The sequence below is a fragment of the Chelonoidis abingdonii genome, chromosome 2, assembly GCF_003597395.2.
Source record: "Chelonoidis abingdonii isolate Lonesome George chromosome 2, CheloAbing_2.0, whole genome shotgun sequence".
NCBI lineage: Eukaryota > Metazoa > Chordata > Testudines > Testudinidae > Chelonoidis > Chelonoidis abingdonii.
The window spans coordinates 144,215,140-144,230,327 of record NC_133770.1 but is presented as its reverse complement, the minus strand read 5'-3'; the positions used below and the strand labels follow the sequence as shown (position 1 = coordinate 144,230,327).

The window sequence follows — 15,188 nt, the reverse complement described above, 5'->3', positions numbered from 1 at the left end:
AGACATATAGATGAACACGGTTTGTTGGGGAAGAGTCAACATGTTTTTTTGTAAAGGAAAATCATGCCTCACCAATCTACTAGAATTCTTTGAAGGGCTCAACAAGCATGTGGACAAGGGTGATCGGGTGGATATAATGTACTTAGATATTCAGAAAGCTTTTGACAAGGTCCCTCACCAAAAGTTCTTAAGCAAAATAAGTTGTCATGGGATAAGAGGGAAGGTTTTCTTCTGGATCAGTAACTGGTTAAAAAATAGGAAACACAGGGTAGGAATAAATGATCAGTTGTCATAATGGAGAGAGGTAAATAGTGGTGTCCCCCAGGGGTCTGTACTGGGCCCAGTCCTATTTAACATATTCATAATTGATTTGGAAAAAGGGGTAAACAGTGAGGTGGCAAAATTTGCAGATAATACAAAACTACTCAAGATTGTTAAGTCCCAGGCAGACTGCAAAGAGCTACAAAAGGATCTCTCAAAACTGGGTAACTGGGCAACAAAATGGCAGATGACATTTAGTGTTGATAAATGCAAAGTAATGCACACTGGAAAACATAATCCCAACTATACATATAAAATAATGGGTTATAAATTAGCTGTTACCACTCAAGAAAGCGATCTTGAAGTCATTGTGGATAGTTCTCTGAAAACATTCACCTCAATGTGCAGCATCAGTTAAAAAGGCAAACAGAATGTGGGAATCATTAGGAAAGGGATAGATAATAAGAGGAAAATATCATATGGCCTCTATATAAATTCATGGCACACCCATACCTTGAATACTGTGTGCATTTCTGATCATCTTGATCTAAAAAAAGATATACTGGAATTGGAAAAGATGCTAAAAAGGGCAACAAAAGTGATTAGGGGTATGGAACGGCTTCCATATGAGGAGCGATTAATAAGACTGGGACTGTTCAGCTTGGAAAAGAGATGGCTAAGAGGGGATATGATAGAAGTCTATAAAATCATGCCTGGTGTGGAGAAAGTAAATAAGGAAGTGTTATTTATTCCTTCTCATAACAAAAGAACTAGGAGTCACCCAATGAAATTAATAGGCAGCAGGTATAAAACAAACAAAAGGATATATTTCTTCACATGATGCACAGTCAACCTGTAGAACTCTTTACCAGAGGATGTTATGAAGGCCAAGATTATAATAGAGTTAAAAAAAATTCCTAGATAACTTCATGAAGGATAGGTCCATTAGTGGCTATTAGCCAGGATGGGAAGGGATCCAATACCACGTTCTAGCCTGTTTGCCAGAAGCTGGGAATGGGTGACAGGGATCACTCGACAATTACCTATTCTGCTCATTCCCTCTGAAGCACCTGGCATTGACCACTGTTGGAATACAGAATACTGGGCTAGATGGACTATTGGGCTGACCCCTTCTGGCCGTTTTTATGTTCTGGGAAGGAAGGAAGTCGAAAAATAAACATCTAATTTCCCTGAAGACCTTTATTCACTAAACTACAGTGTAAGTCTATATCAAGGAAAACTGAAAAAAATTCTGTGAAAGCATTTTCGAAATTACAAATATTTAAAAAAAAATTTTTTTTCCAAACTTGTATTCGTTGGTTGTTCAGTGTACAATTACCATTCCAAAGTATTCCCCTTGGCACTCTCAGAACTACGTATTATTGGGTATTACTTCTCCTTAGCTGATACTTTCTTTGTAATGGTAAAATATGATTGTGTACTTGCAGAATCAACCCCCCCCCGTTTTTTTTTACTTTTTCCTGTGTTATAAAAATAAAGGCTGAATTGATTTGGGAAATCAGAACTGTAGCAATATATTAGTATCTTTGCAATCAGAATGTTGTAAAGTTACCTAGAGAAGAAAAGCTGAAGAGGATAACATTGGTCTGTGTCTCTGCAGACAAATCTTTAACATTTAATGAGGAAGTTTAATAAAATGTAAATGTCTGCTGAGAATGCAAATCGGTATGCATGATTTGCTGTGGTTTGCTGCATTGTTAAAATCTCAGATGGATCAATGTTGAACAAAAACTTTAAGAAGTGAGAATAAAGTGAAGATTTCTGAAGGCTGGGAGTACCTGCCTGCCTGCATGAACTGCACTAGACTGAATTCTCAAAGGAATTCTTAAGGATTATGAAACAGCAACAGCCAACAAGATACCACTTGAATTTTATTCTGCACAAGAAAACAGTAATTTTGCAGCAAGCCCATAACACTTGGATTCCAACTGTGTAATTTGATAAAAGGTCCTGAATATGCATTCTAAAAAGTCTTTTTCATTTTTTGTTCCCTTTTAACAGCAAATAAAAATTAAACTATAAAATAAATAATTAAGCATGAATGCATATTTATTGCTCTTTATGAATAAATAATAAAAATGCCTAGATTATTTTAAACTATGATGTCGTCTTGGTATAGAATCATCATAATACTTCATCTATGACTCTTTTATCAGTGTATTAATTTCCAAAAAAGGATTTTTGGGGGCCGACATGTTTTATGCTCGATCTCAACCCTGCAATGCTAAATAGGCCATGCTTCGCCAATTTTAACGTTATCTGAAAATGAAATAACTTTTTTCATTTGTTAATTTTTTCTCAGTTTTATTGTTTTTCTTAGATACAGAAAAGGCATTTTTTAGTTAAATCAAAGAATTGTAGAAGTGGAGGGCTGGGATGGATCTCAAGAAGTCATCTAGACCACCTCCAGCACAGAGGCAGGACATAGTATACCTACACCATTTCTGACAGTTGTTTATCTAACCTATTTTTCTTTAAAACCTCCAAGGATAAGGAATCCACAATGTTCCTTGGAAATCTATTCCAGTGCTTAACTAATCGTACAGTTACAATGTTTCCCCCTAATATCTAACATAAATCTTCCTTGCTGCAGATTAAGTCCATTACTACTTGTCCAACACAGGGGCGGCTCCAGGCACCAGCACGCCAAGCGCGTGCCTGGGTCGGCAAGGCACCAGGGGCGCTCTGCCTGTCGCCGCAAGGGTAGCAGGCAGATTGCCTTCGGCGGCATGCCTGCGGAGGGTCCGCTGGTCCCACAGCTTCAGTGGACATCCCGCAGGCATGCCGCTAAATCCACAGGACCAGGGACCTCCCGCAGGCAAGCTGCCAAAGGCAGCTTGCCTGCCGTGTTTGGGGCGGCAAAATACCTAGAGGCGCCACTGGTCCAGTCTTCAGCAGACACAGAGAATAACTGATCATGGCCCTCTTTATACCAACTCTTAACATATTTGAAAACTGTTATCAGGCACCTCCTCAGTCTTCTTAGCCTCAAGGCTACACAGACCCAGTTTTTAACCTCCTATGTCCTGCATGTGACCCTCCTGTTAAAACACCCCAGAATCATATTAGCCTTTTTTCACAATTGCATCATATTGTTGACTTATATTCAGTTTGTGATCCACTGTAACCTCCAGATCCTTTTCACCAGTGCTACCACTTAGCCAGCTATTCCTCATTTTGTAGTTGTGCATTTGATTTTTCCTTCCCAAGTGTAGTATTTTGCCCTTGTCTTTATTGAATTTTATCTTGTTGACTTGAGACAAATTCTCCAATTTTTCTAAAGTTGTGTTGCATTTGAATCCTGTCCTTTAGCTTCTCCTAGCTTGGTGTCATCTCCAAATTTCATAAGTATAGTCTCCGCTCAATCATCTAAGTAATTAGCGAAAACATTAAATAGTACCAGGCCCAGGACAGATTCCTGATGTATCCCACTAGATATGCCCTCCCAGTGTGATAGAAAACCATTGATAACTATTCTTTGAGTACAGTCTTTCAACCAGTTTTGCTCCAGTTTTATAGTAATTTAATCTAAAACAGATTTCCATAGTTTGCTTGTGAGAATATCATGTGGGACTATTTCAAAAGCCTTATTAAAATGAGATATATTCCTTCTCAGCCCATCCCTCCCCATCCATTATGCCAATAATTCTGTCAAATGAGGAAACTCTGTTGGTATGGCATGATTTCTTCTTGGCAAATCTGTGTTGGCTATTACTCATAAACATTTTATCTTCAATGTATTTACATAATGGCTGTTTAATAATTTGTTCCAATATCTTTCCAGGTGTTGAACTTTGGCTGAGTGGTCTGTAATTTCCCAGGTCCTCTTAGTTCCTTTCTTAAATGATAGGTGCTATGTTTGCCCTTCTCCAGTCCTCTGGGACCTCACCCATTGTCCATGAGTTTTCAAAGATAATTACTAATTTGTTCTGAGGTTGCTTTTACTTGTTTCTTATTCACCCTAGAGTGAATTTCATCACACTCACACTTAGCTGACTTGAATACATCTAACTTATCTCATTACATTGTAACCTGTTCTTTCCCTGTTCTGGCTTGTTCTCCTTCTTCTTTGTTATTAATTTTGTGTTAAGTACCAGTTAACTATTTATCTTTTTAGTGAGGACTGTTGCAAAATGGATTTAAACACCTCAGCTTTCTTAGTGTTGTCCATTATCAGCTCTCCTTTCCTCCTTGGTCCTACATTTTCCTTCCTCATTCAGTTGCTCCTAATGTTTTTAGAGAACTTTTTTCCTATTGTCTTTCATGTTCCTTGCCAGGTGCAACCTGTGTTCCTTAGCCTTTCCGATTTTGTCCCTGCATGTGTGCACTATTCTTTTGCACTCACCCTTAGAAATTTGCCCATGTTTCTATGTTTTGTAGGAAACCTTTTTGATTTTCAGGTCATTAAAGAGCTCTTGATGGAGCCATACTGGCCACTTACTATTCTTTACTTTTCATCCCCACTTATTCCCAGGCCTCCACCTTCCACTCACAGAGTCACTGGGACTGTTCATGTCTGTAAACTTAAGCACATGCTTAAGTGTTTTGCTGGATTGGTAAAGAGTGTTTGGCATCTTACAGGATCAAACTTCCGGTCCTCCAGATGCCTTCCTGTTTTAGATCCTCATAGCAGTGACAGAGGCACTCAACTTGTATACTCCTCTATTTAAAAGAGAGAGGGACTGTTGGTGTTTGCAATGAAATAACATCAGCTTTGGACCTTACTCTTCCTATGCCTTCTGAAAAAGCCCATATCCATTGATGTGCAGAGACTTCTTCAAAGCTCATATGTTTTCCAAGGTTTGGAGAAGATGTCAGGGCTAATATGTTTTGACATGTTAGGCAGTTGCTGATAATTACTGTGTCTGAGGGTACGAAGAGATTGCAGTTTTTACCATGTTTTAAATATTTATAGAAGCTGCCTAGGTGGGGAGATGGTTTTGGTTAGTATATACATAGAAATGAATAAAATCACTTTATTCCTGTATCCTGGCATTGACGGTGGCCCAAATGAAATAAAATAATACTTCAAGATAAAATAATAAATCCATTAATAAAAAGTATAAATAAATTAATATGGAAAGTCTGTAGTCAGCAGAGATTTTAGACTATACTAGGGTACAGAGAAGATATGTCTTTTTCATGTTGATGTTTGTTTATTGCTGAAGAGGGTGGAAGTTCATTATTCAGGTAGTTAGGCAAGTTGTAAAACAGAGGAGGGGGCATTTGCTGTTAGTTGAAGTTAACTGTCATGATTTGCTGAAACTTGTACATGAACGTTAAGTATGGGCATCACAGTAAAAATGGCCATATGGATTTCAATAACAGTTTAAGGAAACAACATTGTATTTCTCTTTTCAGTGTATTGTATTTCAAAAATAATTCAGTCATCTTGAACCTAAAATAATTGTATGCCGGTGTATCTGTTACATTTCTGTATAGGTTATTAAAACTTGGATAAAAATAAATAGGTCATTATCGGCTGTTTGAGCTATATTTAACTTTGCAAATTAAACAAGATATTCTCAAGTTTCACTCTTTTCCCATATATTCAGATTATTTACATGAGTAGAATTAACAACTACATAGGATAGCAATTCTCAGTCTTATAGGGTATATGCTAATCACCAGCTTGGAAGTAGAAAGGAATTTTTATGTCCAGGATATAACAGTGCACTATAGGGTCCTGATCCCGCAAAGACTCACATGCTTACTTGACTATGACTTTGAGTCTCATTGACCTCAAACAGTTCAATTCATGGTGCATAAGTATCTGTAAGATCAGAGCCATAGGCCTCAAATATCGCTGCCAGATGTATGATAACACTAGAAATGAGCTAATGGTCTATTCCAACATTACAATTCTTTGAGCTCCTCGTTGATACTGGCCAATTCCATGTGTGGCAATAGGAACTGTGAGGATGCCTGCAGGAGAAGGACAAAGAACGAATCTCCAGAACTTTACCCTCCTTCCACTAACCGATTTCTTGAAATAGTATCCAAATGACGTAGCAAAAAAAAAAAAAAAAAAGATTCATAATCAAATATTTACTGGAGAAATTACAGCAATTTTCAAGTTTCTTTATTGCAACTTAGCCATCACAAACTTCTCTGCTGCACTTTATCTACGCAGCAATTCACAGTCTAATATCTCGAGAGTGTAGTTCATAACCCTGTTCCACCTTATGACATAGTAGGAGTTGCAACTTATAATTTCTTACAAATATCTGTTAACCACAGCAAGAAGACTGCTCCCAGATGTTTCTGTTAATGCTGGAATTCTGTCTCTGAAATTCCACTGATAGTCTTGTAGAAAGCAGTTTTAGATTTAAGTTTTTGTTCTTTGGAGTCTTCTGATTTCTATACTTTAATTGTTTTATACCTTTTATTGATTTCTGGAGCTCCATAGGTGTGATTTAAAATGAATATGTCTTTCAGGATTAGTATCTGCAGTAAATGGTGGTCTTATCCCAACATATATAACTTTGGTGTTCAAAATCTTTATCTGGACATGAATTTTGAAATTGCTGCTATCTTTACATAATGAGCTGAAAGAAAACCACAGATTTTAACATCCATAATTTTTTGCAGTTAGATACTAAGGTGATGACACCTTAAAAATATGGACAGATGGAAGAGGGAGAAGAAATTCTGTAATTTGATCCCTTCTCTAGCTAGAAAGAAGGGATTTTTGAAGGAAAAAAATACAAAATTGTGGAAGTGCATTTAAAAAGAATTGTATATACAAGCTTGACAGGAGATCTAGAACATTTATCAACTAAAACTTGTTTTCCTGGATGTACAGGTACCTCTGTTCTACAAGTGACAGCTACAGATGCAGATGACCCTACCTATGGGAACAGTGCCCGGGTGGTATACAGTATTCTTCAGGGACAGCCATACTTCTCTGTTGATCCTAAAACAGGTGGGCACTTTATATGTCTTACAGTTTGATGCACCTGATAGATTGCAATCTGGTAGATAGTAACCAATTTTTTTCCTCTTATTAAATTCTACCATTGACTTGAACACCCTTTGAGCTATGAGATTTGCAGTTTTGTACTATACATTCAAATGAAATGTCTGTGTATAGAATTAATTCTTCAAGGAGTTGTGATATGAACCATTCAGCCAAAGTGGATTATCATGTTTTTGTACTTTCAGGGTTAAGGCTCGGCAAACCACTCAATTGTCCCTATTAAATTATTATTTTAAATGTTTTGTCTTGCTGTAGGACAGGCTTAACAGTATTATTGAATGTGAGCTTCAACACACATACCATAAGAAACAAATATTATGTCTGTATTTCTAAAACTGCAATATTGTCATTACACTGAAAATGTGTTCTGTATGACTCAAGGAGTAGAATGATCTGAAATGATCAAGTTTAACCTCTGTGCATCATTTATGCTCCCCTCAGCCCCCCAAAAATACATAAAAGCATAAAATAAGAATAAGAAATTCAAATAGCTCATTAAGAAAGAGTAAGAAATGTCTATCAAGAGGAGTGTTTAACATTACTTGAATTTCCTGAACCCCATTAACGTGTCTCTGTTTGATGACAGACATTTTGTTTTGTTTAATATGATTTTTTGTCTTTAATAACAAGGCTGTTTAATTTAATACAGTATTCACTTCAGGTGAATTTAATAATTGTTGTTTTTCCTTTCTCATCCCTTCCAAAAACAAATCCTCGTAAGCCAGTAAAATTTTGCTATGGAGCAAAGAGATCACAACTATTATTTATGACAGAAAAAAATAATACTTTTGAAATTGTATGACATGAAATAAATTCAGAGACACTTTATATTCATATATATTCACAGGAGGCATGTTACATATGAATGTATATGATTGTGTGTGTGTTGCTCTCCATATGCGCAACTGCTGGAGGAGTAAATTTACTATGTGTTGTGAGGTAAGAATATCTGAATCTGGAGATTGGCGATTATAAAACAAAGTATTTTTATCAGGAACAATGGGTTCTAATTCTCCCAGACATGTTTTAAGATAAGAAACCTGTAGACTCAAATTGAAACATGAGATTTTGTGCAATGTCTTTAAGAGGTGTAGCACAAACTTCCCAGCCAGGGGAGAGGGATTAAGGTGGTATTATATCATCTTTTCTTGCCCTGAGGTTTCAGGCAACTATGGGTGTATTTTAGGCAGCCCTATATTTGAGGAGTCTAAGCCATGTTGCCTGTGGGCAGCAATGCCACCTGGAATCCACTATTGTGGTGCCCCACACACATTCCCTAGTCTGGGATTTGCAGAGGTGGTCTCTAATCCATTCCTATGGTGGCTGGATCCAGGAATTTCACAGCTCATTTTGCTGCCACAATATAAAATATACAGAAACACAAAGATTTCAGAGAGGGAGAATTTCTTCCCTACATCATTTCATGATGAACTTGTTAAAACAATAACAAGAGCTTGCTAACTTTTATCCAGCAAAACTGATCCAGGGTACCAAGAAATACATTCATAAGGCTTGTAATACTTCAAGTTGCTCATGTAGCTTCCAGTGGGGAGGAGTCATCTTCTGATTTAGAGGGTTGAGAACGAAATCTTTCCAGTATTGAATTTAGACAACTAGATACAGGTAGGTGTGTGTGTGTGTGTGTGTGTGTGCGCGTGTGTGTGCTCACGTGCGCATAGATGTATCAGATCCTTTAGAAAGAAAATTGAATTCAGTTTGTTATAAAGGTGACAGCATATCTGTTTTTGTTTGGCCAAGCATTATGATGTGTTTGATATCTGATTTTTTTTAGAATTGTATTAATGTAGGCATTATAGAGTAAGATTGTTTATAAGTAGATTGTATTTAAAAAAAAACTTAAGGAAAAAAATGGAAATTTAGAGTTAAGGTTACCCAAACTTTCTCATCTCTGTATCCTGCCACATTATGCACCATCCAAATGATATCAGATCACATCTGTGTTAACTATAATTCTCATTTTTGCCATCTATATTACTACTTTATTTTGTCATTCTAAGGCAATGTTCATTCTAATTCATTTTGGAGAATGAGATCCTCTGTAAACTGGAGCCATTACGTAGCCATTACATAGTGGAGATTTGGTTGTGTATGGATGTTTGAAAGTCATTCCACATCAGGGATGAGAATAAGATAGTTGTAGTGGTCTTTGTACTCAGAAAGTGGATGAGAGTAGATTTGACATTGTTAATTTCTGAAGCCTTGATGAGGATTGGCCTTATAAACTTAACGGTTTCGAGGCTTTATGTAGATGATAAGATGTGAAAATATTATGACTTCTTGACTATCTTGGAAATATGGGATGGCAGAGAAAATTGGAGAAAGGCAAGTAGTTCCGATAACACCAGTATGCCGAGTTTGTTGTTATTCAATGGGAAAATTAAGATACTGGAAAATGAAGAAAAAGGTGTAGTGTATGGCTTTAAGGTGTTTTTAATCTAGATGTAGGATAGTCAGCGATATAGCAGGAGAATATGAACTGTTTGACAGTCTTTGTAAAATCTTAATTCAGAACTTCCAGATTTTCAATCATTTCTATTCTTTACAACTTTACAAAAGGTCACTTTTCTTCAAGTGTTTCTTCTACTCTATCTTAAAGAAGATTTTATCTGGCCATTCTCTTAGCTTATAACTTAATCTATAAAATAATGATATACAAAAACTAAATGTAGATGGATTTGATAAAAACTGGAGGGGAGAGAAAGAGAGAGAATCTTATAAACTCCCCAGGAGTCCATGCAACTGTTACTGAAACCCACAGGGTCCCTGTCACAATTCTTAAAGTTTCTTGGAGTCTTTGGCTAGAGACATCTTAAATCTTGTATAGCTAACTGTCTATTGTGAATACCGACTCTAAAAAGTACACTGCTTGTACTACAGATAGATTGAACTCAGTGCTATGCAATTTACAATTCAAAGACTCCAGTTCTGGACTTCTCAGAAGTATGGTATCAAATAACTCAAAAATTAAACCATCACTTTTAGAAGTTGTCAAAGTTGAAGAGCATAAAAAATACTTGTCAATGAAGAGAATAAAACAAATGTGAAATATTTGATCAACGGTGGATTTTTTTTTGTTTTTTTTAAGTTAGACTTTCAAAAATTCAAACAGGTTTCGCATTTTTTAATGTTTATGTCTATGTCTTAAGGCATTTGCTTAGCTACCCTCAAATAAATAAATAAATATGTAAATAATTAAATAAATAAAACTAGACACTTTCCTTGGCAAAATAATATGTGCAAAATTTTCAGGCAAATAATTTAGTTTTCATCAAGGTAGAGGAATGCCAGACTCCTGCCTCCAGTGGAAACTTAACCATGGCCAACTACTATTGAAGCTTAAGGTTTATAACATGCTTTGGTTACAAAAAGGTGCTCTATAAGTTTTTAAGTATTATTATTTATTTACGTATTACTCTTAGTAGTACTGCTGTAGAAAATTGAACTGGACTCTTTTCTGCCTTTCTTCACATTTTCAGCAAATGATCATCTATGTTCTGAGTATAGAATATTTATTACTGGTGCTCTTGAAAGAAGGAGAAACTGAAGAGATTTATTTTTAGATCGCAGGTTATGTTAGCAGAATTAACCTGTATCAGCTTGATGTGACTGATATATAGGGAATCCTAGGGTAATAGACCCCCACCACCACCACCATACTGTAACTAATGACATTTTAAGGTAATTAAGTTATCAGTGGATATGAATGGTTATAGAACAAGTAAATTAATACATATATTACAGCATAATAGCATTTTAAAAAATGAATTCTGGTATTATTGGTGGAACTTTTTGAAGAATCAAGAAATGCTTTTAAAATACTTTTTGACGTTTGTACTTGCTTGTTCTATAGTTCATGACAGGTAGAGAGCTGAGTTACGATTTTCAGATTCCAACTTTCCTAATATTTGGGAAATTTTGAATCCAGTCTTCTGATTTGGAACCATCTCTGCTAATTAAACTCCACAACAAAACACTTTCTTTGTTTATATAAAAATAAGTGTATTAAATCAGAATTATATAATATGGATAAGCTGGAAAGCTCTATAGATTGACTGTACAATACAGATATCTTGCTGTATAGGGCATGATCAAAAGCCCATAGAAGTTACTAGTATATTTTCTTGAGCATATTATTCCACAAATAACTTTAACCATTCATTCAATGGTATGAGAAATATGAAACCGATATGCAGACATACTTGATGAACTTCATTAAAAATATGCAGTGTGCAGTATTAGCAATTTACTGAGACTAGTACAATGATAGAATATATCTTTTTCACATTAACAGTTTGTCTTGTATCCATTAAAAATGCTGAAATTTGTGTTATGAAAATCTGACTCTTGACGCTAATTTGAAATACAGAAATTGATGCAGGGGAAATGCATTTATTCTTGAACCAATGTCTCTGAACACGTCAGGAAGAAAAGTTAAATATTCAGATTACACAGAAATTGTACTTTAAAATGACTGGCTGGTTGGAACTGGGTGGCAACAATACACCAACATTCGTAACCATAGGTCAATTATTGTTGTTTTTGAAAATATTAGTTTAGAAGTTTAAATTATAAAGCAAAATATTTGTGAGATAATATTTCTGAAAACGAATATAACCAATGTATGAGAGAAGTGGCCTCATTTTGTGTTTTTCAAGAATGCAATAAAATTGCAATGGCTTCAAGCATTCCTCATAAGAAATCACTCATTTGCAATATCTCTAGACTTGTTCTTTTATTGAGAGTACAATAATAATGATATTAAAATGTGCCAATACAAAGAAGGGAGGTGCAGGTACTTCCAAGCATAAGGATGTGTCATGTGTGCCAAACTGGCTGTCCCTGTGATTTATAACATATGGTCACTTCTATTTTGTGTAGAGCAATATACTTACCCCTAGTTTGCAGACAGCACTTAGATTTTGTGGTATCAAAATCTTTAAAGAATGATTTTACAAAAATGTATTTACAATTCACTTAGGCAGGGGGGAGGGGAGGGACAAACAGCACTTGATATTAGGTCACAAACCAAATTAGTACTGTAAAACTTATAAAGTGTGTGTGTGTGTGTGTATATATATATATATACACACACACATACATTTTTTACATGTTAAATCATTCTGCATAACAATAATATATGATACTTATTAACATTAATAATTTATAATCATGGTATTGCTATAAAGACACATGTATATAGCACTATGCTACAAAGACTTAAGTGCTCACCCCATTTCAGCTCACTTAAAAATGCAGTGCTAATGGTACAGGCACAGTGATAGTTGTGTTTCTATTTTAGAAAGAGGATATCGATATAAAATGAGCACAACTATTAATGTGCCTACATTACCACTAGCGCTGCATTTTTAAGTAAGCTGAAATGGGGTGAGTACTTGAGTGTTTGTAGTTTTCGGTGGTGTGATTTTGTTCTTCATGTGTTTGATGTTTATGATCATATTGGGCAGGATTGTGGCTTTTGAACAAGGGGGTACAGCATCCCTTCGTTTCTATGCGGAGGTCAACCACAGAGCACAACACACTACAGAAAGGGCAGAGCACTATATTTTTGTTTTATTATTCATTTTTAGTAAATGAATAATAAGGGCCCCATAGGGCCCCATAGTGTTCAGTGCTGTACATCCACAGGTCATGAAAACACAGTCCACACTCCGAAGAGCTTACAGTTTGAAGCCTTGACTACAGAGAAATTTGCACCAACGTATCTGTGTCCTGTTAGGTTTCAGAGTGGTAGCCGTGTTAGTCTGAATCCGCAAAAACAACACGGAGTCCTTGTGGCACTTTAGAGACTAACAAATGTATTTGGAATAAGCTTTTGTGAGCTAAACCCCACTTCATCAGCATGGGCTGAAAAATACGGTAAGCAGGTATATATATGTTACAGCACATTAAAAGATGGGAGTTGCATTACCAAGTGGGAGAACAATGCTAATGAGGCCAATTCAATTAAGGTGGAAGTGGCCTATTCTCAATAGTTTACACAAAGGGATGAATATCAAGAGAGGGAAAATTACTTTTGTTGTGCCAACTAGGCCAATGCAATCAAGGTGGACGTCGCCCATTTCCAATAGTTCACAAGAAGGCGTGAGTATCAGCAGAGGGAAAATTCTTTTTTGTAGTGACTCAGCCACTCCTAGTCTTTATTCAGGCCTAATTTGATCGTGTCCACTTTGCAAATTAATTCCAGGTCTGTAGTTTCTCTTTGAAGTCTGTTTTTGAAGGTTTTTTTTGTTGTTGTTTAAGAATTGCCTCTTAAGTCTGTTGTTGAGTGTCCAGGGAGATTGAAGTGCTCTCCTACTGGTTTTTGAATGTTACAATTCTTGATGTCTGATTTGTGTCCATTTATTCTTTTGAATAGAGACTATCCTGTTTGGTTTCCGTTAAGAAATCAATTTAATTACGATGGTGAAACTCTCTTGTGTGAACATTTCAGTTTAAACGTCTTATATAAATTTGGCATAAGTACATTCCTTACTGACTTAAGCTAAAGCCAAGCCTGTTTGGAGGGCTCATAACTGGCTGTTGTTATGGAGGCTGGTTGACAATAGCATAGGATTTAGAAGATCTGCATCTAATTCTTTCTTCTGCATCAACTTCCTTCTGTGACCTTGAACAAGTCATCTCTTTCTCTTCTTCAGTTCCCTATCTGTAAAATGGGGATAATAGTACTGTCCTGCTTACAGGGGTGTTGTGAGATAAATATGTTAAAAAATGTGAGGTGCTCAGATACTAAGGCAATAGAGACTATATAAGTATCTTAGATTACTTCCACATTAGAGCAGGGAGGGAACTTTGAATCTTTTACAACTCCCTGCTCAGTCAGCTGCTGAGACAGCACAGCTAAGCGCTGCCCATTGAAATGGACTAAGTAAATTCTTGATCTGGCCTACTATATTGTACTACAGTCTTGAAATGTCAAATGGCCCTAAACCTTTGTAGCTCAATATTTAAACCTTAAGAACTCTGCAAGAATTGTTACAAGAAAGGTGGAATTTTACTAAAGATAAATTCTATTTACATTATGCAAACAAGTATAGAGAGTCTTGAAAGTCTTACTTACAATTATATCTCAGACCATTTACTTACACCCTCCACGACATAATCCAAATGTATTATTATACTTGACTGATTTCTGCTTTGTGATGTCAAAAAGAGGTCATGCTGAAGAATGACCATGTCAGTCAAGGTCTTCTCTATGAGTGACATATGTTACTAACAGAGCATGCAACTCCACTTACGCTAAAACAGGGATCTGCAACCTTTGGCAGGCTGGGCTGGTTTGTTTACCTTCTGCGTCCACAGGTTCAGCCGATCGCAACTCCCACTGGCTACGGTTTGTCGCTCCATGCCAATGGGGGCTGTGGGAAGCAGCACGGGCCTAGAGCAGCAAACCGCAGCCAGTGGGAGCTGTGACTGACTGAACCTGTGGATGTGGCAGGTAAACATATTGGCCTGACCCATCAGGGTGCGTGCCCTGGTGGACCGTGGGCCAAAGGTTGCCGATCCCTGGGCTTAAACTTACCGTTTCCTCTGTGGATGACCATTTCACATTTTCTCCAGGAGATTTAAGAACTATATTCCATGAGCGGGTTTTTTGTTTTTTTTCTTTGAGGTATCCATGGAAATATCCATGGATATTTTACTTCCTATTTACACCAGTGTCAAAGCATTCAGTTTACAGTTAAAGAGAATCACAAGAGCGACAAAGTAACATCTTTTGTTGGACCAACTTTTCTATTGGAGAAAGAGAGGCCAGGTCTACACTGCGACTTTAAATCGGTTTAATGGCTGATATACCGATTTAACGCTGTATCCGTTCACACGACGTCGTCCTTAATATCGAGTTAACTGCCTCCTTAAATCGATTTCGGAACTCCTCCCAAACGAG

At 36.6% G+C, this 15,188-nt stretch overlaps 1 protein-coding gene across 2 annotated transcripts in view; it reads left to right on the top strand.

Moving 5' to 3' along the window:
* CDH18 (cadherin 18) overlaps nt 1-15,188 on the top strand; it is a 973,183-nt gene that overhangs the window by 725,219 nt on the left and 232,776 nt on the right. For both annotated transcript variants that reach the window (XM_075062696.1, XM_075062695.1), the window contains one exon: nt 7,088-7,207. In XM_075062696.1, the coding sequence (XP_074918797.1) occupies nt 7,088-7,207 (120 nt within the window). The remainder of the gene's footprint in view (nt 1-7,087; nt 7,208-15,188) is intronic.